Below are 26695 nucleotides of genomic sequence, written 5' to 3'. Positions count from 1 at the left end.
CATCCCCCCCCCCCTCCTCCTCATTGAGAGCGGCGTGTCGCGGAGCGACGGGATCGTGCGTGTGAGACTGAGTGGCGCGAGACTGTGTGTGTGAACAGGCGCGAGATAAGGGGCGAACCACTGTAGATCCTAGCTCCAGTGAGGAGTGTGAACTGTGGAACTTGACAGACATTTAGTGTTTTGTGAACATAAATTTTTAAGTGCGAGTGATTTGTGATCAAACATGTTTAAGTGTGATTATTTAATAAGTAAAGTAAATATTAGTACTTAATATAACTGTATAAAGCTAAATTGGTTTAACCTTACAAACCCATTTCCCAAATCGTAAAATTTTGGTGTCAGAACTGGGTTAGCCTTAATTAATATATTTTGCATACAGACATTTAACTAAAATTTAATAGTAGTAAAATAATATTACAAATTTAGTTATTCTAGAATTAAGTTAGTTTATGAACTGAAGTTCCTGTAGTTTCTGAAGATCGCTCTTCACATGTCTTCAGGGCTGTTCTGAATACCTCGCCCATGTGTCGATCGCTATACCTCAGCTCAGGGACTTCTAATGGTACTCTATAGTTTTTCTGGTCTGGAACTTGTATGGTCTGCAACAGCTCGAATGGAGATCCTCGCAAGGCAAGACGAGTGCTGTAGCCTTTTCCTCCTCGCCCCATCCATTCACTTCAGCAGCTGCCTCGAAATATCTTCTGCACACCGTCCACGAAGACTGGCCATCGAAGATAAGTGGCTTGAATTTTGGATGGCCGTTTGCAGCGCCTTTCACCTTGACTTCCTCAGAGAAACTCTTGCTTTAATACCTTTGGAAATCTTTCTGGAAGCGACTGGAGTGGTTGTGACGTGTCACGTCATCCTGGGTCAACCCGATGCCTGATGCATCCATATCATCATCACATCATTCATGCCACTCAGTGCAATGGCCCGCGGAATTCCTAGGTCTATAAGGGATAGATAGCAGCACCTACGAAGGAGGGCGCGGGAGCAGAGAGGTGACGAGGCCAGGCTGTTTTAATTTCCGAAGGTTTGCATTTAACATCAGTGACCAAGCAGGATCGCCAGTAGCGAATATAACTGGCGCGCGTCGCAACCCTGTCTCCCACTTTCGTAACATTGCTCCCTCCTTAAACCTGTTCGTCCTGAACAGATAACACTGTGCTGTTGTTGTCCATTCTGTGAAGCTATCTTAAACATTTGGCAATTGTACTGGATATTGCCCACTCTTGGCAGATGTAACATTGCGGCTGTCCTCCGACTCTTCGAGGCCATATATCCGCTTTGCGATTGCTATGGACATCGCCATTATGCACTTTTTGTCGTGGCCCCTCCTTTTTCATCAGACAACCCCGCTGGCCACATTCCCATTTCGGGCATTTCCACTGAACATGCCCTTGTCCTTGGCACACAGAACATTGTGGAGACTTTTTGCTCCTTGAAGCTGCCAATTGTCACCCTCCTTAATCACATAGTCACATCTTTGTCCTTCTTCCTTCGATTTCGTACCCCGATTCGGGCAGTCGCGCTGGATGTGTCCTAATTCTTTGCAAACGAAGCACCATAGGCATCCTCTTGTTCTTCGAAACTGTGAACCATTCAACAGCTTTTTTAATTACAATGTCCTTGTTAGTACTCGAGCTGCCATTCATTTTGCGGTGATGTTCTATAACAGCCTGCTTCGCTCTGATGCTCATAATTTACATTTTCAGGGTATGAACAAAAGCATTACGGAGATTTTTGTGGAGGGCCATACAAAGAGTTTGCTGAATCTCCGCATTTCTGATTCTGTATATAAACACACTTGTGGCTAGCTGCTGTCAGAACTCTGCAGGAGCTTCTGGATAGACAAGGTGCATGAGCCGCTCAGTGTCAGCTTCGAATTCCTAGAGTGTTTCTGAAGATCGCTGTTGGTGTGTTCTCAGGGCTGTTCTATACACCACGCCCATGTGTCGGTTACCATGCCTTAGCTCAAGAGCTTCTACTAGTACAGAATAGTCCTGCTCTGGAACTGGTATGATCTGAAGCAGCGGAGATCCACGCAGGGCCAGTAAAAGTTCTTTAGCTTTCTCTTTCTCGCCCCAACCATTTACTTCTGCATCAGCCTCGAACTGTCTTCTGTACACCATCCATGAAGATTGTCCATCGAAGGTGGGTGGCATGAATTTTTGGTGGGCGTTTGCAGTTTCTTGCACCTTCACTTCTCCGGAAGAATTCCATTTTGTAGCGCTGCAGCTTCCTTGATAATTCGTCGGCGTTATTTAGTTACAGCTGCTACTCGCTGTTCGGTGGCCTGCTCGAGTTAAGCTAGCTATTGTGCCATCAGTTCATGTTCTGCTAGGTGTTGCTCCTGTTGGGCCATATGCTGTTCCAAACACTGAACTTTTCCTTCCAACGGAATACTGTTTTCATTCATCTTCTTCCTTAATTCCTCTTGAGCAGCTACCAATTTGCCTCCAATTTCTTCCTGACCCTCTTCATTTCTTCTTAAGCTGCAACGAGTTCATTACACATATCTTCCTGACTCCTCTTCATATCATTCATTTCAGTCTGCATGGCATACATGCTTCATCTTTGCTCGGCAATTCTTTATTTCACTCTTCATTTCTTCTTGGCTATTACCAATTTTATTCTTCATCTCTTCTTGACTATCATAAATTTCATTCTTCACATCTTCTTGGCTATCATCAATTTAATTCTTCATCTACTCTTGGCCACTTTTCAAACCCCTTATTTCATTCTTCATTTCAGCCAAAAAAAAACCTGTCCTTAAGTTCTTCGGCCGCCATATTCCGGATCCACATATACCATCTGGGTATCACTATCACTACTGCCTATTACTGAACCGTAGTTTTACCTTTGAAGTAACCTAAACTTTTACTCAAAACTAACTACAGTTCCGACACTAATTTTAATCTCGAAAATCAAAATTCTGATGTTTGTTTTTGACGTGACAACGTCTAATAAATCGATGAACGCCGGCTGCACGCACGAAAAAGTGTCCCACTACGGATGTCCCACTACGGATGTGTTCTGTTTGCTCATTGTACGCATGCGTGGCATCTCTCTTCATGCTCATTGTACGCATGCGTGGCATCTCTCTTCCACTCGATTGGAACAACCATCGATTTGACTTTTCAATCATATTTTCGTCGTTTGAATTATTAATATTATGTCATTTAACGATCGTCCACCGATTTTTAGCACAATCGGTACGGTTATTTAAAAGTAATGTTGAAAATTCAAATACGTTTTGAACCAACAATGGTGTTTTACAGTTTCACATAATAATTCAAATTACACCCGGGATCTTTTGCACAATGTTTTAAAAAATATCGTAACACATTATAAATAAGTTTGGTGTATTTGGGATGCGTATTTGTTATAAAACCGTGTTAATATTATACCCCTACCGAGAACAAAGTTTATATATATAACATTTTAAACTAAGCTATCTTGGTATGGCCTCGTGGGCGTGTGGTTAGCGTACCCAACTCTTAAATTAAGGTTGTCGGTTCGAAACCCGGCAGCTGCTGAATTTTTTTTGTACTTGTAAAAATAAATATGGCGCACGCAACATTTCAAAAGTAATAAATATATTTGAATTAATGAATGCAAATAAAAGTAAATTTATTAATTCAATTGAACATTTCATTTCACTCCTTTGTATCCATACAAAATAGTGATAATTCAATAAAAATGATTCAATTTTATTCATAAAAGTATACAGAGGTAGATTTTATCATGCAAAAGATTGAAAAATTAAAAAAAAATTCTTCCTCAAAGAATATAATATTTTTAATGCCTAAATGGTTTGATTGCAAAAACCTATTACGGCTCAGTCTCAGGCCGAATATGATATTTCCTTTTCTTCTGGATCAATCATTTCATCAATGTTTTGTTATGATGTTGTCACGTTAAAGTATCGTCCGTAAACCGACTTTACAGACAACCAATATTTTTAAATTTCTTTAATATTTTTAATTCACTAATAAATATTCGTAAATAATTAAATTAGGGCTAACCCACTTCTGATACCAAATGTTACGAGTGGGAAAAGCGAATTTTTAAGAATAGCCCAATTAATTTTTATTCAATTTATTTACTGGTAATCATTAAATAACTAATTAAATCACTATACTTAATGTCTGATCACAATTCAGTCAAACTTAAAAATGTATGTTCATTAATCACTAAATATCTGTCCAGTCCAAAGTTCACACAAGTTCCTCACTAGAGCTAGGTTTAACAGTGGTTCGCCCCTTACCAGGCACCTGTCCACACACACCGTCTCGCGCCACTCAGTCGCATTCGCATGGTCCCATCGCTCCGCATCATGTTGCTCGCATCTCGTCCTCGCCGGACTCGCATTTAACTCCACTCGCCTGTTGGAACTTTCGGAACTCCCGCGAGGTCGGCGTCACCGCTTTTATACCCTTGGCAGCCATTCTGGAACCGACTGGAGTGGTTGTGATGTGTCACGTCATCCCGGGTCGACCCTTCGCTCGAAGCATCCAGAATAGCATTACTTCATTAAAACTACTCAGCACAGTGGCTCGCGGAATTGCCAGGTTGCTAAGAGATACAGCGCCAAGGAAGGATGGCGTGATCAAAAGTTGGAGGGGGTGAGGTGCGAGGCCCGGCAGCCCTAATTTCCCAAAGGTATGCGCGCGTGACGTCAGTGGCCGTGCGGACCCGCCAGGCGCCTGGGTATCTGGCGCGCATCGCGTCCTTGTCTCCCGCATTCGTAACATTGTATAAAAGGTATACAAGAACTTTGAAATGATTTCGAAGTGTGCACACTAAAGAAGTTATAAACATGTCTCTCAAACAAAATTTAATATTATTACATAAACTTTTATATTTGAAATTATAATTAAATCCTATATTGTATATTATATTCTAAATGTTACAAAATGAGAGTAACACAAGACAGTTTAATGGTCAAATTACAGTCCTAAAAATCATGGAGGAATATTTTTATTCAAAAAAAAAAAAAACCTCATGAAAATACATTCACCTAGGACTCCATAAGTGTAAGGTTGCCTCTCGTTCATCCTCTTAGGTGTTCGTTAAAATGTTTACTTTTACTTACAACGTTAAAAAGGTTCTTCTTTGTATGATGTAAAATGCTACCATCACAGGGGCAGAGAGGAACAGGTCTTAGACCGTGACCATTTCTTATCGTTTAGTTTGCGAATTATAGTTTTTTTTAAATCGCTGTACATAATTGAGTGGAATGCTTGAAGTTAATAGAGAATGGCTGCTACAGTTCATTTATCCCAAAAATTTAATGGTTTTTAGTACAAAATTAATTTATGGAAATGACAACTGTAATAATAGGCTACTGTTTATAGACACTAGTTTGTAGTATTTAAAAATATATATATGTGTGATATCTGACTTAAGGAAACAATTATTTATTACTAAAAGTTAAAAAATTTGTTAAAATATAGAAACTTAAAAAAAAAAAAATCAGTTCCACCTCTTTTGGTTTTAATTTATAACTTTTAAAATTCAATGAAAACCGTACAAATTTATTGCTGAAGCCCTTACCCACCATGCTGTTTAACAATAGTTGGTCAGTATAAATTACAGCTTCCATATTTCTTTGAATAATGTGTTACCTAGTCTTACCTTATGAAAGCTAACCTAATAATATATTTAATTTATACACATAATATATAGGACATATCACAAAAAATCTAACACACTATTCCCACAGAAATTGATTTAGAAACTGAGTAAACGCAATGTGCATAATAATAATTAATCAGTGTTGAGTGACAAATATGTTCCAGAATCGAATAATTTATACATTTTTTCTGATATAGGAGTAGTATAGGAATGACGGTCCGAGCGCAGGGTTCAGGGTGTGGAGCCGAGAGCCGGCTCCACCATATTGGATTTGTGACGTCACGGCGGCAAAAATTCCTCAAAATTCCTCAAAAATGACTCAAAATGACTCAAAATTTCCCGTTTTAAGAATAAATTACCCGTTTTATTCCTCAAAAATCCCAACGGCTAGAAATGTCCTGATAGAGGCTTAAGCATCCTTAACTGAAGCCTCAGTTAAGCCTCTATCAGGATGTGACCTTGACCTTTGACCTTGACCCCGACGACCATCTTGGATCCGCCATTTTGGATGACGTCATTTCGTTTTCTAGAAAATTCCGGCATTGTGTTATCCGCCATTTTGAATTATGTCGTCATCGCTGCAATTTCCGTTACGGCCACCATCTTTAAATTTATTATCCGATTTTAATGAAAAAAATTTTAAAATTATAAAAAATTAAATAATAAAAAATTTAATAAAATATTTAAAAAACAAACATTTACGACACGGAGCTCGGAGTCCTCGGTTCAAACCCGACGAGTGCAAAAAAAAATAAAAATGGCGACCGATCCTTCCCCCGCGGTGGCTGCAGGCATACTGACTCCCACCACTTTTTTTCAAAGCATATATATCGTCAGGTAGTATGACGTCATGTCCGCCATCTTGAAATTTGGACGCCATCTTGAAAATCTTTATTTATTATCCGATTTTAATGAAAAAAATTCCAAAATTCATCAAAAAATTAACGTATTTGAATTCTGTTTGATTATATCGATGTACGTCCTTGGTTCGATTCCCGACGAGAGTAAACAGTCGATCCTTCCTCCATGAAAGCTACCTAGACTGATCTATCACCACCAATACCAAGGTATATATCATCAACTGGTATGACATCATGTCAGCCATCTTGTCTTCATCCACTGGAGACCACCATCTTGTTTTCATCTGCTAGAGTGTGCCGATATCATGTAGTATAATTATATGGTCACCACACCTTTGACCTTGACCTTGAACTTTGACCTTGACCTTTGACCTTGACCTTTAACTTTGACCTTGACCTTAAACTTTGACATTGACCTTGAAATTTGACCTTGACCTTGAAATTTGACCTTGACCTTGGAATTTGACCTTGACCTTGAAATTTGACCTTGACCTTGAAATTTGACCTTGACCTTGGAATTTGACCTTGACCTTGAAATTTGACTTTGACCTTGAAATTTGACCTTGACCTTAAATTTGACCTTGACATTGAAATTTGACCTTGACCTTGAAATTTGACTTTGACCTTGAAATTTTACTTTGTCCTTGAAATTTGACTTTGTCCTAGTCGACCATCATGGATCCGACATTTTATGTTCAGTACATGCTACCAGGAGCGACCACCTGCTGGAGTACACCATCTTGTGCGTGTACTCGTATTATAGAGTACATTTCCATCTGGTTAATTTTATTCTAACATGCTACATTGCAGTAATCATTTATTACCGTGGTGCCCCCCCCCCTCCCCCCCGCCATCCTGAAATTTGGGCGACATCTTGAAATCATGTAATTATTTAGCTAGAAATGCGGGAAAAATTCCAATAGTCTCCGAAAAAATCAATTAATTCACAAATTGAATCGATGGATCCCTGTCCACGGTTCGATTCTTGACCAGAGACAGTTGTAACTAATTATTAAATAAATGTTAGGTTCTGTTTTCCATTACCTTTCGCGGAGTTTATTAATCATTCACTCTACGAAAATCAACTCAAGTCATTATACCGGACCAACGAATTAAATCAGTGCCGATTAGCCTATTATGAAAGTCTAATTTTTCAATAATCTGAATAACATATAAGCCGTTCATGTACAAAGCCACACATATAGATCAATTGCCTTCAGTCCATGAGACCGAGTCATGTCATTATCAGACGTATAGGCTAGTCATTTCAGGACCACATGACCTTCGTAATCAATCGTGACATTTTTATACATTCTAAAGGACCAAGTAACCTTGTAAAATATTTTAGTAACACCAAGAGGTGATAAACTAGTAAATATTCAATCACTACATTTTGTACTACGCGCAATCAACAAAAAAGGAAGCACCAACAACGGAAAGACAGCACCACCAACGAAAAGACAGCTCATTTGGAAGCACCGACAACGAAAAGGCAGCACCGCCAACGTAAATACATCACATTTGGAAGCACCGACAACGAAAAGACAGCAGTGACAACGAAAAGGCACCACATTTGGAAGCACCAACATCTAAAAGACAACACCGCCATCGAAAAGGCAGCCCATTTTGGAAGCACCGACAACGAAAAGGCAGCACCGCCAACGTAAATACAGCACATTTGGAAGCACCGACAACGAAAAGACAGCAGTGACAACGAAAAGACAGAACATTTGGAAGCACCGACAACGAAAAGGCACCACATTTGGAAGCACCAACATCTAAAAGACAGCACCGCCATCGAAAAGGCAGCACATTTTGGAAGCAACAACAAAGAAAAGGCAGCACCGTCATCGTAAAGGCACGGACCGCAAGACCGGGTCATGTCAATATCAGACATATAGACCATGAACTCAGTACACACAGGAAAAAGGAATGTACACGTAGGAAAACGGAAAGTACACGCTGTAAAACGGAATATACACACAGGAAAACGAAATTTACACTCAGGAAAATGGAACGTACACGCAGGAAAAACGGAATGTACGCGCAGGAAAACGAAAGGTACACGCAGTAAAACGGAACGTACACGCAGGAAAAACGGAACGTACACGCAGGAAAAACGGAACGTACACGCAGGAAAAACGGAACGTACACGCAGGAAAACGGAACGTACACACAGGAAAACGGAAGGTACACGCAGTAAAACGGAACGTACACGCAGGAAAAACGGAAGGTACACGCAGGAAAACGGAACGTACACGCAGGAAAACGGAAGGTACACGCAGGAAAACGGAACGTACACGCAGGAAAAACGGAAGGTACACGCAGGAAAACGGAACATACACGCACGAAAACGTAATTTACACGCAGGAAAACGGAATTTACACGCAGGAAAACGGAATTTACACGCAGGAAAACGGAACGTACACGCAGGAAAATTGGAACGTACAAGCAGGAAAAACGGAACGTACACGCAGGAAAACGGAAGGTACACACAGGAAAACGGAAGGTACACGCAGTAAAACGGAACGTACACGCAGGAAAAACGGAAGGTACACGCAGGGAAACGGAACGTACACGCAGGAAAACGGAAGGTACACGCAGGAAAACGGAAAGTACACGCAGGAAAACGGAAGGTACACACATGAAAACGGAAGGTACACGCAGTAAAACGGAACGTACACGCAGGAAAAACGGAAGGTACACGCAGGAAAACGGAACGTACACGCAGAAAACGGAAGGTACACGCAGGAAAACGGAACAAACACGCAGGAAAACGGAAGGTACACGCAGGAAAACGGAAGGTACACGCAGGAAAACGGAACGTACACGCAGGAAAAACGGAAGGTACACGCAGGAAAACGGAACGTACACGCAGGAAAACGGAAGGTACACGCAGGAAAACGGAATGTACACGCAGGAAAAACGGAACGTACACGCAGGAAAACAGAAGGTACACGCAGGAAAACAGAACGTACACGCAGGAAAACGGAACGTACACGCAGGAAAACGGAATGTACACGCAGGAAAACGGAACGTACACGCAGGAAAACAGATCGTACACGCAGGAAAACGGAACGTATACGCAGGAAAACGGGATTTACACGCAGGAAAACAGAAAGTACACGCAGGAAAACGGAACGTACACGCAGGAAAACGGAACGTACACGCAGGAAAAACGGAACGTACACACAGTAAACGGAACGTACACGCAGGAAACGGAACGTACACACAAGTTCCAATATTCATTGGCTTCAATATTCATTGGCTCCATCAGTCATTGTCACCAACAGTCTTTTGGTTCCAAAAGTCTTTTGGCTCTAAATATATTTGGCTAGAATTCTTCGAGTCTAAGAGACTATGAGACCACATGGCTACGAGTCTAAAATGATCTAGATATTTTACGAGTTATACACGGCTTGCGAGGCTAGAGCTACGAAGCTTCTAGTTCACAAGTTTACGTGACTGCGAGGATACAGAACTACTAGTCTACATGAGTACTTGACTACGAAGCTACTCGTCTACAAGGCTCCAATTGCAGCATCTGTCTTCGTCAGAATTTTCTCTCTTGCTCCAACTGCACCGCCACCATTATGTTATAAGATTACATGGATACTTGCTTACGTAGCTTCAAGTCTACGAGACTCCATTACATCATGTCTACGATACTACGAGCCATGAGGTTACGAGACTACGTGACTACGAATCTTCAAGTTGACGAGACTGCGAGGCTACAGATCTACGAAGCCTCTAGAAACGAGTTTACGTGTCTGCATGGATACAGGAATACAAGTCTGCATGAGTTCTTGACTACGAAGCTACTCGTCTACAAGGCTACAATTACTACATTTTCTTCGACGGAATTTTCTCTTTTACTACATCTGCTCCATCACCATTATGTTATAAGATTACAAGGCTACTTGCTTACGTAGCTTCAAGTCTACGAGGCTCCAATGCATCATGACTACGAGACTACGTGCCATGAGGTTACGAGACTATGCGATTGCAAGTCTTCAAGGTTACGTGATCCTGAGGCTATAGGACTACCAAGGTTCCAGAACGTATGGTTACGAGACTGCATGACTAATTGGCGGCGCGGCTACGAAACTTCATGTCTCTAACTGACTACAATAGCACTATTCAGTGGTGAGAGTTAATTTATCTCATGCAAAGGTACTTGCTGCAAGTAGTTCCGCTTTTCAACATCAGATGACGTCACGTGTTGCTTGCAGGTAAATAATATTTATTTCTTATATGCGGGATGCTCACTATCGATCGCATAAGAAGGATGGCTTCGTTAGTCTCCAAGGAGAAGGAAGTTCGTCCTTCCTGCTAGTGCTTCTTAGATTTCTCACGGTCCACCATCTTGGATTGCGACGTTACGGCGACCATCTTTATGGGTGTGACCTTGACCTTTGAACGAAACCGCAGTAATGATCGCAAGCACTCGGATTAATCATCAAAATATTGATAAGAATAATCAGGAGCACACGGAGAAAACCATCACAATATTGATAAGAATAATCAGAAGCACACGGAGAAAAACAGCACATGTTTTCTTTGATATCATATAATTACAGGAAAAAAATTTAAAAATAAAAATAAATTAATAAAAAAATTTAAAAAATTAAAAAATACATAAAATTCTGGCTTGTACTAAAACTCTATCTTTGCTCAACAATGATAAGTTTACAAGCTAGCAGATTCAGTTTATGTATTTTTTAATTTTTTTAAATTTTTTATTAATTTATTTTTATTTTTAAATTTTTTCCTGTAATTTTATGATATCAAAGAAAACATGTGTTGTTTTTCTCCGTGTGCTTCTGATTATTCTTATCAATATTGTGATGGTTTTCTCCGTGTGCTCCTGATTATTCTTATCAATATTTTGATGATTAATCCGAGTGCTTGCGATCATTCCTGCGGTTTCGGTCAAAGGTCAAGGTCACACCCATCAAAGATGGTCGCCGTAACGTCGCAATCCAAGATGGTGGACCGTGAGAAATCTAAGAAGCACTAGCAGGAAGGACGAACTTCCTTCTCCTTGGAGACTAACGAAGCCATCCTTCTTATGCGATCGATAGTGAGCATCCCGCATATAAGAAATAAATATTATTTACCTGCAAGCAACACGTGACGTCATCTGATGTTGAAAAGCGGAACTACTTGCAGCAAGTACCTTTGCATGAGATAAATTAACTCTCACCACTGAATAGTGCTATTGTAGTCAGTTAGAGACATGAAGTTTCGTAGCCGCGCCGCCAATTAGTCATGCAGTCTCGTAACCATACGTTCAGGAAGCTTGGTAGTCCTATAGCCTCAGGATCACGTAACCTTGAAGACTTGTAATCGCATAGTCTCGTAACCTCATGGCACTTAGTCTCGTAGTCATGATGCATTGGAGCCTCGTAGACTTGAAGCTACGTAAGCAAGTAGCCTTGTAATCTTATAACATAATGGTGATGGAGCAGATGTAGTAAAAGAGAAAATTCCGTCGAAGACAAATGTAGTAATTGTAGCCTTGTAGACGAGTAGCTTCGTAGTCAAGAACTCATGCAGACTTGTATTCCTGTATCCATGCAGACACGTAAACTCGTTTTCTAGAGGCTTCGTAGATCTGTAGCCTCGCAGTCTCGTCAACTTGAAGATTCGTAGTCACGTAGTCTCGTAACCTCATGGCTCGTAGTATCGTAGACATGATGTAATGGAGTCTCGTAGACTTGAAGCTACGTAAGCAAGTATCCATGTAATCTTATAACATAATGATGGCGGTGCAGTTGGAGCAAGAGAGAAAATTCTGACGAAGACAGATGCTGCAATCGGAGCCTTGTAGACGAGTAGCTTCGTAGTCAAGTACTCATGTAGACTAGTAGTTCTGTATCCTCGCAGTCACGTAAACTTGTGAACTAGAAGCTTCGTAGCTCTAGCCTCGCAAGCCGTGTATAACTCGTAAAATATCTAGATCATTTTAGACTCGTAGCCATGTGGTCTCATAGTCTCTTAGACTCGAAGAATTCTAGCCATATATATTTAGAGCCAAAAAACTTTTGGAACCAAAAGACTGTTGGAGACAATGACTGATGGAGCCAATGAATATTGAAGCCAATGAATATTGGAGCCTGTGTGTACGTTCCGTTTCCTGCGTGTACGTTCCGTTTACTGTGTGTACGTTCCGTTTTTCCTGCGTATACGTTCCGTTTTCCTGCGTGTACGTTCCGTTTTCCTGCGTGTACTTTCTGTTTTCCTGCGTGTAAATTCCGTTTTCCTGCGTATACGTTCCGTTTTCCTGCGTGTACGATCTGTTTTCCTGCGTGTACGTTCCGTTTTCCTGCAAGTACATTCCGTTTTCCTGCGTGTACGTTCCGTTTTCCTGCGTGTACGTTCTGTTTTCCTGCGTGTACCTTCCGTTTTCCTGCGTGTACGTTCCGTTTTTCCTGCGTGTACATTCCGTTTTCCTGCGTGTACCTTCCGTTTTCCTGCGTGTACGTTCCGTTTTCCTGCGTGTACCTTCCGTTTTTCCTGCGTGTACGTTCCGTTTTCCTGCGTGTACGTTCCGTTTTCCTGCGTGTACCTTCCGTTTTCCTGCGTGTACCTTCCGTTTTCCTGCGTGTTTGTTCCGTTTTCCTGCGTGTACCTTCCGTTTTCCTGCGTGTACGTTCCGTTTTCCTGCGTGTACCTTCCGTTTTTCCTGCGTGTACGTTCCGTTTTACTGCGTGTACCTTCCGTTTTCCTGTGTGTACCTTCCGTTTTCCTGCGTGTACCTTCCGTTTTCCTGCGTGTACGTTCCGTTTTCCTGCGTGTACGTTCCGTTTTTCCTGCGTGTACGTTCCGTTTTTCCTGCGTGTACGTTCCGTTTTTCCTGCGTGTACGTTCCGTTTTACTGCGTGTACCTTTCGTTTTCCTGCGCGTACATTCCGTTTTTCCTGCGTGTACGTTCCATTTTCCTGAGTGTAAATTTTGTTTTCCTGTGTGTATATTCCGTTTTACAGCGTGTACGTTCCGTTTTCCTACGTGTACATTCCTTTTTCCTGTGTGTACTGAGTTCATGGTCTATATGTCTGATATTGACATGACCCGGTCTTGCGGTCCGTGCCTTTACGATGACGGTGCTGCCTTTTCGTTGTTGTTGCTTCCAAAATGTGCTGCCTTTTCGATGGCGGTGCTGTCTTTTAGATGTTGGTGCTTCCAAATGTGGTGCCTTTTCGTTGTCGGTGCTTCCAAATGTTCTGTCTTTTCGGTGTTACTGCTGTCTTTTCGTTGTCGGTGCTTCCAAATGTGCTGTATTTACGTTGGCGGTGCTGCGTTTTCGTTGTCGGTGCTTCCAAATGAGCTGTCTTTTCGTTGGTGGTGCTGTCTTTCCGTTGTTGGTGCTTCCTTTTTTGTTGATTGCGCGTAGTACAAAATGTAGTGATTGAATATTTACTAGTTTATCACCTCTTGGTGTTACTAAAATATTTTACAAGGTTACTTGGTCCTTTAGAATGTATAAAAATGTCACGATGGATTACGAAGGTCATGTGGTCCTGAAATGACTAGCCTATACGTCTGATAATGACATGACTCGGTCTCATGGACTGAAGGCAATTGATCTATATGTGTGGCTTTGTACATGAACGGCTTATATGTTATTCAGATTATTGAAAAATTAGACTTTCATAATAGGCTAATCGGCACTGATTTAATTCGTTGGTCCGGTATAATGACTTGAGTTGATTTTCGTAGAGTGAATGATTAATAAACTCCGCGAAAGGTAATGGAAAACAGAACCTAACATTTATTTAATAATTAGTTACAACTGTCTCTGGTCAAGAATCGAACCGTGGACAGGGATCCATCGATTCAATTTGTGAATTAATTGATTTTTTCGGAGACTATTGGAATTTTTCCCGCATTTCTAGCTAAATAATTACATGATTTCAAGATGTCGCCCAAATTTCAGGATGGCGGGGGGGGGGGGGGGGGGGCACCTCGGTAATAAATGATTACTGCAATGTAGCATGTTAGAATAAAATTAACCAGATGGAAATGTACTCTATAATACGAGTACACGCACAAGATGGTGTACTCCAGCAGGTGGTCGCTCCTGGTAGCATGTACTGAACATAAAATGTCGGATCCATGATGGTCGACTAGGACAAAGTCAAATTTCAAGGACAAAGTAAAATTTCAAGGTCAAAGTCAAATTTCAAGGTCAAGGTCAAATTTCAAGGTCAAGGTCAAAGTTAAAGGTCAAGGTCAAAGTTAAAGGTCAAGGTCAAAGTTCAAGGTCAAGGTCAAAGTTCAAGGTCAAGGTCAAAGGTGTGGTGACCAGATAATTATACTACATGATATCGGCACACTCTAGCAGATGAAAACAAGATGGTGGTCTCCAGTGGATGAAGACAAGATGGCTGACATGATGTCATACCAGTTGATGATATATACCTTGGTATTGGTGGTGATAGATCAGTCTAGGTAGCTTTCATGGAGGAAGGATCGACTGTTTACTCTCGTCGGGAATCGAACCAAGGACGTACATCGATATAATCAAACAGAATTCAAATACGTTAATTTTTTGATGAATTTTGGAATTTTTTGATGAATTTTGGAATTTTTTTCATTAAAATCGGATAATAAATAAAGATTTTCAAGATGGCGTCCAAATTTCAAGATGGCGGACATGACGTCATACTACCTGACGATATATATGCTTTGAAAAAAAGTGGTGGGAGTCAGTATGCCTGCAGCCACTGCGGGGGAAGGATCGGTCGCCATTTTTATTTTTTTTTTGCACTCGTCGGGTTTGAACCGAGGACTCCGAGCTCCGTGTCGTAAATGTTTGTTTTTTAAATATTTTATTAAATTTTTTATTATTTAATTTTTTATAATTTTAAAACTTTTTTTCATTAAAATCGGATAATAAATTTAAAGATGGCGGCCGTAACGGAAATTGCAGCGATGACGACATAATTCAAAATGGCGGATAACACAATGCCGGAATTTTCTAGAAAACGAAATGACGTCATCCAAAATGGCGGATCCAAGATGGTCGTCGGGGTCAAGGTCAAAGGTCTAGGTCACATCCTGATAGAGGCTTAACTGAGGCTTGAGTTAAGGATGCTTAAGCCTCTATCAGGACATTTCTAGCCGTTGGGATTTTTGAGGAAAAAACGGGAAATTTTCTCTCGAAACGGGAATTTTTCCCTCGAAAACGGGAATTTTTTTCTTAAAACGGGAAATTTTGAGTCATTTTGAGTCATTTTTGAGGAATTTTGAGGAATTTTTGCCGCCGTGACGTCACTAATCCAATATGGCGGAGCCGGCTCTCGGCTCCACACCCTGAACCCTGCGCTCGGACCATCATTCATATACTACTTATAGGGAACAAGATATCTTAATTAAGGCCCTGTCTTGAATAACCAGGTAAAGTAATTCTCTTTTTCCTCTTTCTAAAAATCACATTATCGATTTGTGTTTGCAGCGACTCATGTGGTGGAGGGGAAATTCGATATGGGATCCCAGTACCATTACCACATGGAGACACAGACATGCTGTGTTGTTCCGACAGAAAATGGACTCGAAGTGTACCCGTCCACTCAGTGGCATAGTCTTTGCCAGGTGGCCATAGCACAGATCCTTGACATCGAGGAGAACAGGTGTGTGACAGTAAAAAACCAATCGCTTAATCTGGAATTTAAAAATCATATTGAATATGTTTCCTTAGAAATAAAGTTTTGAAATCTCTTAATATGTGATATCTGCCTCAGCGAATGCAAATATTCAAACTCCAACGATACAAAACTGTTATCCATTGAAATCATATGGTGCTTTACGTTTTCTGTATCTCCCCCTTACGACCCAATGTGTTTCTTCAGTAGCTAATTTATAGCAAGCATGTTGAGCATGCTCTAATACCCCGAACTATATATCTTTGGACTTTAGAGCTACTAATACAACAGTTAATCACCGTTATACTCACAATCTGCACATAATTTTTTTCTTCGTATAAGACAGTTTTATTTTATCGATTTTATGCACACAACATTAGCGGTGTGGCTGCTTGAAGAAATAAACCTAGATAGTGATTATTCAAATGATGCACGATAAAACGGTGGGAATTTACCAAATTTCAACTTCATTTGAATGATCCGTTTTCCGAATACTTTTATTTTTATTTTTTTTTTTAAATATCCAAACAACTTCCTCACAGAACAAATTATTTGTTCTCTGCTCAGCACGATTTATATAGGATGGCAAATGCATATAGTTATTAGTGTACAAAGAACTGACGATAAAATTGATGGAACCTTAGAAAAAAGTAATTTTTAAATTTGAAACACGAGAGATTAATAATGAAATAAATAATAGTCAATGTGCCATGTAAATCTTAATTGGTACGGCAGTGCTTGATCTGTTCCACCTTCTAAGCCGCGCGCGCATGTTTTGGGAATCGACAGTAGCAGGTCAGTCTCGTGCAGAACACAAACATGTGTTTATGTGGCACTTAGTACACTTTCACCGCTGGAGTAAAAGGAAAATGATGGTATCAAAAGCAATTTGTTTTACGAAATTACCTTCGTAGATCTCTAAACTTTGGGATCAGCGAAAATTGGCGGATGATGGTGTCAAACTTTATATGAAACAAACAGATATCTACAGTCAAGTGAAAAAAACAATGTTCTCGTTTTTTTATAGTGTTTTAAATGTTTTATTTAACTTCGTATATATAGGATATAATAAACCAAGCGAAAAAAAAAAAATATTTCCAATTTATTTTAACATATTAACTGTTTCTATTTTCCTCAGTGAAACTTTGCAGATAAAGCGAGTGTTTATGTTTATGGACCCGTTAAAATAGGGTTTTACTGTCCACTGCTATAGTAATAAATAGCACTTGTAACTGAGTACACGTGATAGAAGTGAAACTTCTTTGGCAATTCAAACCTCGACTTGTAAGTACCTATATCGTGAAGAGTAAAACGGCAGAGAGAGAAAAAGAGAGAAAGAAGACAATTTTCTAATAATGATTAATTAACTGTAAATATTATTTACTGTTGGAATACTCACACCATAAAGAAAAACTGTGCGTATTACTGTTTCTTCAAACAATTCAGCCATTTGAACACTCCAAATCTCTGAAATAAATATGAAATTCATACAAGGTAGCACTATGCAGGGACTGTCTCAACAGCGCTCTATACGCTGATGGTTGAACAAGGAGCAACACGAGTGCGCCGGTAGCAAAAATAAAATTAAAGGCATTTGTAGCTGACTATAGGATAACTATATCTATTTTCTGAAACAAGCACATGAGCATACTCTCTATCTTATTCTTTCGTTCATCTATCTCACTCTGGGTATTTTTCGGCGGGGGACGAATCATCATACAAAGAGAACGAAAGCGTATATAGTGTAGTGCTCTATTTATATCTCTTTGGCCAAGTACCTATAATCTGATATTTTTGTGTCAGAAACGTTTCACAACAATGTTTCACGAAAACGTTGCATTAAAATTCGGCCTTGAAATTGTGCTCTCATCGCGCTCAAAGAAGTTTCACTTTAAAATCTTTGGATCATTCTAAGTTTTGAAACTGCCCTATAGTCGCAGAACATGAGTCTAGTTGTGTGGCCAGCACTACAGTGTGTGGACCGCACGGCCGTCGGTTGCAGCATCTCAGTGCGCGTGCGTCGCCTGGGCGGGGCCTTCGGCGGCAAGCTGACCCGCGCCAACTTCGTGGCCGCGGCCTGCGCGCTAGCAGCGCACCTCCTGCGCCGGCCGGTCAGGATGGCCATGGCCATGAGCGACAACATGGCCGCCTTCGGCAAGAGGGACGAGGTCGCCGTCGACTACAAGGTCACTCCGCCATAAAGCCCTTATCCACACCTACTGCGACACTGAGTGGACAGAACCAGAGAATCTTACACGTGAACAAATACATTTTCTTAGCGCTCTGTATACAGCATTTCGTAGGAGTAATTTCGTGAATGGAACGAAAGTCGCATGGAACAGAAATATGTAACCACGGTGCTGCCATATGTGGCGGATGGTGTGTACCAAAGTTCATAGAGACAAAGGGAAACATTATAGGTTAACTTTTTAATACATTTCAACAAGATACAAAGTATTTTAATCAAATTCCTTGTCGAAAATGAAATCCATAGCCGTTGTTTAGTAATTATTCAAGCCTTTTTCTCTTTTATCAGAGCAATTACATTATATAGTTTAACCTTTCACTCTGCAAATCGATATAGCTGCTTTGGCTGTGAATTCTAGGGGCGGGTGCGGAAATTACGCGTGTTTCGCGTCAGGAAATGTATTTGGAAACACAATTTTCGTATATTTAGCACGCTCGGCATTATTTCAGATAATTCTACGTTAAACTTTGTGTCCGAGATGCGTATTATAAGTGTTTTTTCAGCATGAGAACACATGAATTTGCTTGTTACAAAGGTTAGATGTTACACATCTCTGGCGAGTACTAGAAGACTCGCTCTTTTTGTTCCTACGTAACTACAGTCCTATTTAAATCTAAAACACTATGTCAAATCCTAAGACTGGTGAGAGCAGAAAACAAATTAAGAGAGCCAGTGTCCTGTTTTCGAGACTTGGCGTTGTGACCCTGTGAGGTGATAATGGAGTTATAAAAGAATGAAACGTTAATAAGGTGGGTGGGGGGGAGGGGGGTTGGGGTAACACGTGCATCCCGAGAAAACATTTCTGCTCTCATAAAGTTCCGGATGTGACCTCGAGAGAAAATGAACTGGAATCACCCCTGGGGAAGAGGAGGAGTTGATCTGATCACTCAAACTTTGAATGACACAGCTCCAATTATTTATCTGTGTTCATACTTTATGAGATATTACACAAAATATTGATTTGTAGTTTGTGATCAACAAATTAAAAATGTGTTAAATATCAAAGTAAAAACAAGAAAATTAATAATACCATAAATATTAACTATATTAAGGTAAGAAAATATGATGTTTTGAGATTTTTGAGACCTGAAATACAGTTTGTGAAAGGTCTTTAATTTGTTATTCTGTGGCTCAGTGCATTATGTAGTCAGGCACCAGTCTAGCTGCTCGTGTTCAGATTATTTAAACTTTACAATAAAGAAAAAAATAAAGTTGAGCGTTGGTTTTCTTCAAGAATTATGGAAAGTTATCTGTCAAAATTGTAAATACCATTAGGCTATACTGTAAATTAATTAATTTAGTATTTACATTAAAACTATACTGACATTCATTAATCTCGCAAAATCGCTAATAAATCATAGCTACAGCCCAGGAAGACATTAAAGACTTTGTAACCAAACTTATTTATAATTTCTATTTTTTTCTTCATTATTTATGGTAGCCATAAAAATCTGTAAATATTATTTTACGAAATATTTGTAGGTATATCGTCTTTACTATGCATCAGGTATATATATGGTATCTAATATTTTGGTAGAAGTTCAAAGGTCTCTAAAGTTCGCAACATTTAAATATTTTCTTAATTACACAATTTGTTGGTTTTGTGATTATTATCTACAGCATGCAGCATCGAAATATTCTTATAGTTATGATACTTTAACTGCAAAAATATGAATTTATATATATATATAGCAAATGATTTGTTTATTTACTCTATGTGTACGCATAACAGGTTGGAGTCGATGACAATGGTAAAATTCTCTACTTAGAATCTTACCTGTATGACAATTTGGGAAGTTCTGAAAATGAAAACCCCATATTTTTAATGGTACCTGGATTTAAAAACTGCTACGATAGCGACGACTGGTCTGTGATCGCCCAAAAAGCAAAAACCAACACACCATCGAGCATTTTCACAAGATCACCAGGTGAGTAATAAACAATGAATCATAATTCTGGCATAATTGTTATAAATGTTTGTCGACTATTAATAGCTTTATTTTAGCAAAGAGGTAGAGAATCCAAAGACGCCATCTTGGGTTCGTTTTTTTGCCAATGCAATGATCTGTCACAGTATATAATGTGGCATAGTAACTCCTGGGTTGTTGACCAAATTCCCGGTCTCAGCTCATCACAGGAGCCACCCGTAGATGATCATAGTATCAGTACTGCAGTGTACCAGAAACTTTAAATTATTAAAGTGTAATAAAAAAAACGAACTGATTGGTGATGCCTCTTATGTTGTACTATTTATTTTTATTTTCATTTTTGTTCTTTATGGAAATCAAAGGTTGGTGACGTCACTTCCTGTCCCTGGCCAGGAAATGACGGCCCCGTGTATGTCTGGTCGGACGGCGGCTAGGAGCGAGTGCAAGTCACGGGCTTGTCCTACTACTTCCAGCTTAACTAAATGTCAGTTCCCGTAATAACGTTATTCATCTCTAAGGCCCGTTATGCAATGGCACGGAAAAAGAGACGGATCACGTTAACGTAAATTGATCTCCTGGAACATTTCACTAGCGCGAATGGTGCTTCCACAATACACCGAAACATAAGAAATGGTAACCAATGAGATTGCATTTCAAGGTTACGCAATATTTTTTAAGTAAAGATATAGATGAGGGCTGTTTCTTTTTCAACCTCCGATGAGCTATAAAAAAAGACAAATTTACATAACATAATAATTTTATCACCAAAAGTACAGCAGGGTCTTACTTATTTTTCTACATAATCGCTAAAACGATCGAGGCATTTGTCATATTGTAATACAAGCTTCTCGACGCCTTTTTCGAAGAAGTTAACAGCCAGTGAATTGAGATAACAGGGTCAGCACCTGGATTTCCCTCTCCCTCACAAGGCCGCTGTGAGGCAGATAGACTAATAGTGCGGCGCATTCTGCCCCACTATTCACAAATCTTGTGATAAGTCTTGACGCTGCGCTGTAGCCAGTGCGCCGCGCGATTAGTCATCCACCTTATACCAGCGTCGTGAGGGAGAGGGAAAACCAGGCGCTGGCCCTGTTATCTCTATTTACTGGCGGCTGACTTCTTTGAAGAAGGCATCGAGAAGCTTGTGTTACGATATGACTAATGCCTCGATAGTTTTGGTGATTATGTAGAAAAATAAGTAAGACCCTGCTTATCATTTTGTAGCAAAATTGTTATGTCAATTGGTCCTTTTTTTACAGAATTTCGAAGGGTAAAAAAAAACAGCCCTCGCATAATGATTCGAGATCACAGTATGGGCAGACGTACATATAGGCCCTATAGTGAAAATAAACAACGAAGTAATAAGGGGGAGCTGAATTGTTTCTCGTTGGATGGGCAGCCTTTCAAGATTTTTCTGGCAATTGTTTGTTTGTACAGCGACTGGAAGGGCAGCCCATCCAATTTCTGAAAACATGTTTATTTAAGTGTTTAAAAAATCCTGAAAACTTGCCCTTTGGAAGGGCAGCACATCAGGATTTTCCTTACAGTAGTGTTTTTGAAAGGTTGTCTGAATTGTTGCCCCTTGGATGGGCAGCCCATCAGGATTTTTCTGAAGGGCTGCCCTTCCAATGGGCAACAATTCAGTCGCCCCAGTAATAATATAACACTAGATATTTCTTTAGTCTTTTAAAAAACGTTCTAACGTATTTAGGATATAAACAAACATGGCTACCACTACAGCCAAGTACTAGACTTTAGTTGGTTGCGCAGAGCAACGTAAACGGAAGAGCCAAGCATTGCCGAGCTAATCCATGCAGGTCCGTCACCGTATACTTGCTATTCTCGCGAGGCCCCGCGAGTCTTCTGGACAGCTGGAGCGCGGCCTGTCTCTTTCACGGCGGCCCGGCGTCTGGTCAACCAGCCCAGACCCCCCCCCCCCCCCACATCATTCTGTGGGCCCCGTTGCTAGAAGTCATGATGCCGCCCCCCCCCCCCTTTTTTTCTAACAGAGATAAAAAATGTTTTTTTTTTTTAATTTATGTACATTGTTTTAGTTATATATTTTTTTAACCTTTTCACAATTATTTTTAAAACACATTAAAACTAGTTTTAATTCAGTGTTTCGATTGTCAACGTAAATTTATTTTGAATAATGGCAAATAAATGAGTGTAAGTGTTCTGCACTGTCAACATGGTGTCACGTCAATTGGTGGTGGTTTTGTTACAGTTGTAGATTCAGACACGTTCTGTACGCACAGCATATTCCGAATAATATTACTCTGGTGTAATATTTCATCGGTAACCAAATTTAGGCCTTACTGTTTGTTTTCTATGATTTATTTAAAATTGTCTACTTTTTAGTTTTAAGTTTTTTTTCTTTCCTTCGCAGGCCCCCTAGACCCATGGGCCCCGTTGCCATAGCAACGGTATCACCGGCCATGTGGGGGCCCTGAACCAGCCTGGCAACACATTATCTGTTTAGTATCCTCGTTGGGTTGGTCTGTTGGTCGCTGTGTTGTCCAAGGTCGTTAATCTCTTTATTTACTTTCCTTGTCGCTACTGTTCCCTCGTTTTAGCCCACTGTGTCCATCCGTGCTTTAATAATTTTTGAAATTCCTTCCATGGAATTTCTCTGCTACTTGTGTTTTTAATTTCTTGTAAGCGCCTGAATTTTTTTCTTTGTATTTGCATGTTCATTTTGTTTTTATTTTTACCTTTCTTTATTTACCGTTATTGAGATTTCTTATGACAAATTATAACCAGCAAATGCGTATTTACAAAATAATACATTGAATTTAGTTGAGTGTAGAGTTTCCTCCGGATTGCCATAGTGTTGAATTGTCCACCTATCCGACATAATGTACTGATGAGGTACACTTATTAGTGTCCTCTGTCTACAATCAAATAATTAGTGCCTATCTACCTGCTCGAAAATAAAAATAATTATGTTCTTAAAATTCACTCGGATCTTTGGATTTCCTTTGAAGATTCAAGAATTTCACTGTAAAAATATTTTTGCTGTGTATCCGAAATAGTTTGCTTGTCTCCAATACCCCGTTGTGGAGAAACTAAGGGTGAAAGTCTATCATGTTTATGACCACAACTGGTTTCCAAAATGCAAATAATATTTACATCATTAGCTTGCTCTTTATATGAATGTTACAGTCAGCAAACACTGTTGTATAAATATCAGATCCAGAAATCTTCTTCAAAATAAAACATGATATATTTTATAGTAAAAAATTGTGTTAATGAAAAAAAAACGTAAAAAGAGAACAATTAAAAAGTCAGTAACACCGAAACTAAAACTTTACCTGGGAAATTCTTAACTAGCTGAAAATTATATTAAAAAATAAATTCTTTAATAACTTTATTTATATTTAAAATTAAAATACTTGAACAAAAATTAGCTATAAAGGGGACGTAGAACAGTTCGTAAGTGTTATGCATAAATCGACGACACAGAGAAAGCTTGAGCAATTTATAAATTGTTCAGATGCTGAGACCTGTGGCATTACACTGCTAAATTTTTTCATCTTACATTTATAAAAACGCTGATTACAAATTATCCAGGGATCTTCGTAAATATATAGTTAGTTATCTTCGTAAATGTAAGGGTACTATGTTAACTTATTTAAACACGAATCCACAAGAATAATCTTGGTGTGTAAGCAAAACAATCAAATACTTGATTCAATGTGTTATTTTGCACATATGCCTTTGCTGGTTATATTGTATGTCATAATAAAACTCAATAACGGCCAAATATTAAAAAAGATAATAGTGACAAAAAAATTAACATGCAAACACAACTGAATTCAGCCGATGTCAAAAAATTCAAAACATAAGCAGCACGGAAATTCCAAGGAAGGAATTACTAAAAAAAAAATATTACAGCACAGTCGGACACAGTGGGCTAAAACTATCAGACAGTAGCAATAAGGACAGTAAATACAGGCAGTAACTACTTTGGACAACAGCGACCAACGGACAAACCAAACAATGATACTAAACAGATAATGTGGAAAACAATGACAACACAGAGACGCTCAGGCGAACCCAGCAATATGACACAATAGATCTTCTGGAAAACGACAATGACAGCATATACGAATACAGTAGGCTTCCTAAGAAAACATTTGCTACGTTTCGGGAACTGACATCTGTTCCCGTTCTCAGGCACAAACAGATAATTTTTAGACATGGGCTTATTTTAGTTGTTCACTGTGTGTTTTCATGTTCATAATTTTCGTAATTTTCATCATATTTTTGTTCGTTATAGATGTTTCTTATGACATACATTGTAACCAGGAATAATTATGAACAAAATAACAAACTGAACCAATCTTCCTCATTGCAAGAACCATTCAAAGGACGTGCTCAAAAACTTGTTTAGACTTCTGCAGAAACAAAGTTATTTTTCCATGGGGATCTATAATGAAAAACTGTACTTGGAAGTTGGAATACGGCATAGTTTGTACTAAGATCCAGTTATCTGAAATTAAGAAAATCTCGTCTTTTCTTAGGTGAAACTGCTGAAAAATCCGTAATTTTACTGTGTTTTTTAACAGTATACAGACACATGATATCCATGAAAAAATCTTGCATTTTTCTCGAAACGTATGTAATTATTTTGAATATGTAGGGGAACGGCGTACAAAATCACATAGGCCTACTAGTTGTAAAATCAGTCAACATATGTTTATTTACTATTAAATTTGAACACTTTTTGCTGCTTTATATGCTTGGGTTACTACTTAATAATAGAGATCAATCAACTTATATCAATAGCAAAAGAATTATGAATAAATTTTAAAAACTTGGATAAAAACCATTTTGTCCGCCCTAGGCGGGAAAAATGACATACGTGTGCGGACTAATGGCATACCATATTTGTACCGGAAATCAGTCTGGAATTATTTCCCTATGCAGAGTTCACAAATAAAACTCTTCGTCTGTTTTGGCACATCTGTAAATGCAACTGAAAGTGCACAAACCTTTATGAAATACAGCTGTTGTCATCCATCCTGAGTCCTGTGCAATGCCCAAACTACAGGTGGAAACTTCATCTATCAACTCCTTTTTCATGATTTTTCTTGGCTAAATTAAGCACGGCGGGGTAAAATTGCATTTTGTACTCATGCAACAAACAACATCACATGAGATCCCTTTTCAGCATTAGTTAAAGCCCTAACCTGCTTACTCCCAATAGTAGCAAACATTTTTGGGGTCTCTGAACTGTTTATAATGCAAACAGACTCATCGACGTTGTAGAGCCTATGCGGAGAAATGATATCGCTCTGAATTATGTCTTGGTAGATGTTAATAAACAGTGCTACTTCCAGCTTGTTGAAGGAACCAGCTCTCGTTCCATCTCATATGTGAAAACACTCTTGTACCTAACCATACCAGTAGTATAAAATAGTTCCTCCGGGCACAGGCGCCAGGCGGTGGTGTTGTATTATTTTCCGCCATCTTGGATTGTGACGTCACGGCTGCCATCTTGGATGACCGTGACCATGACCTTTGACCTTGACCCCGGCGGCCATTTTGGATCTGCCATCTTGTATCCGCCATTCTGGATGACGTCATTGTGTTTTCTCGTACATTCCGGCATTTTGTTTTCCGCAATTTTGAATTATGACGTTACCTTTGTATTTACGTTATGGCCGCCATCTTAAAAATATTTATTTATTATCCGATTTCAATGAATAAATTTAAAAATATATAAAAAAATTAATTTATAAAATTTTAATAAAACTATTTTTAAAAACATACATTTACGGCTCGGTTCGAACACGGTGATGGCAAAAAAAATGGTGACCGATCCTTCCCCCAAGGAAGCCACCAGCAGACTGACCCCCACCACTTTTTTTCATTGCATTTATCATCTAACCTCCCCCGCCCCTCCCAAAAAACGTTTTTTTAAATTTATTATTTGTTTATTTTTTATCGTAATAAACCACCCCCCAACACCCCCACTACTACTGTTGTTGTTCTTCCACCCATTCAAAAAAAATGTTCACCCCTCCCTCCCTCCCTCCGTCATTCCCACCTCTACCCCCTTCACCACTAACTTTTTTAGGGTATAAATACTGGTTGACGGACCCGGGAAGCCTTCAGTTACCTGCGTTTACCACACCGAGCGAGATAATTACCTATACCTGCATCAGCTCAGTAGATTCATATAGTCGGACTTTGACTTTGTGCGCACAGTCGGACTTGATCGATTCGCACAACCGGACGTGTTCGATTCCCGCGTCAAGCAGCCGATTTTTCACAACATGTCATCAGGTCAAGATGCCAACGAAGACTTGGCCACGAGACAGCTGTTACAACCCGTAAATATTAGGCCTTAACGGCGGTAGGCCT

The 26695-nt window shown here is 39.6% G+C and overlaps 1 protein-coding gene across 4 annotated transcripts in view; it reads left to right on the top strand.

Moving 5' to 3' along the window:
- LOC134527771 (uncharacterized) overlaps nucleotides 1-26695 on the top strand; it is a 263429-nt gene that overhangs the window by 124730 nt on the left and 112004 nt on the right. For all 4 annotated transcript variants that reach the window (XM_063360703.1, XM_063360704.1, XM_063360705.1 and 1 more), the window contains exons 17-19: nucleotides 15961-16135; nucleotides 18150-18333; nucleotides 20128-20323. In XM_063360703.1, coding sequence (XP_063216773.1) covers nucleotides 15961-16135; nucleotides 18150-18333; nucleotides 20128-20323 — 555 coding nt within the window. The remainder of the gene's footprint in view (nucleotides 1-15960; nucleotides 16136-18149; nucleotides 18334-20127; nucleotides 20324-26695) is intronic.

The sequence above is a fragment of the Bacillus rossius genome, chromosome 1, assembly GCF_032445375.1.
Source record: "Bacillus rossius redtenbacheri isolate Brsri chromosome 1, Brsri_v3, whole genome shotgun sequence".
Lineage (NCBI taxonomy): Eukaryota > Metazoa > Arthropoda > Insecta > Phasmatodea > Bacillidae > Bacillus > Bacillus rossius.
Note: the sequence above shows the minus strand (reverse complement) of the source record. Positions and strands in the feature narration are given on the sequence as shown.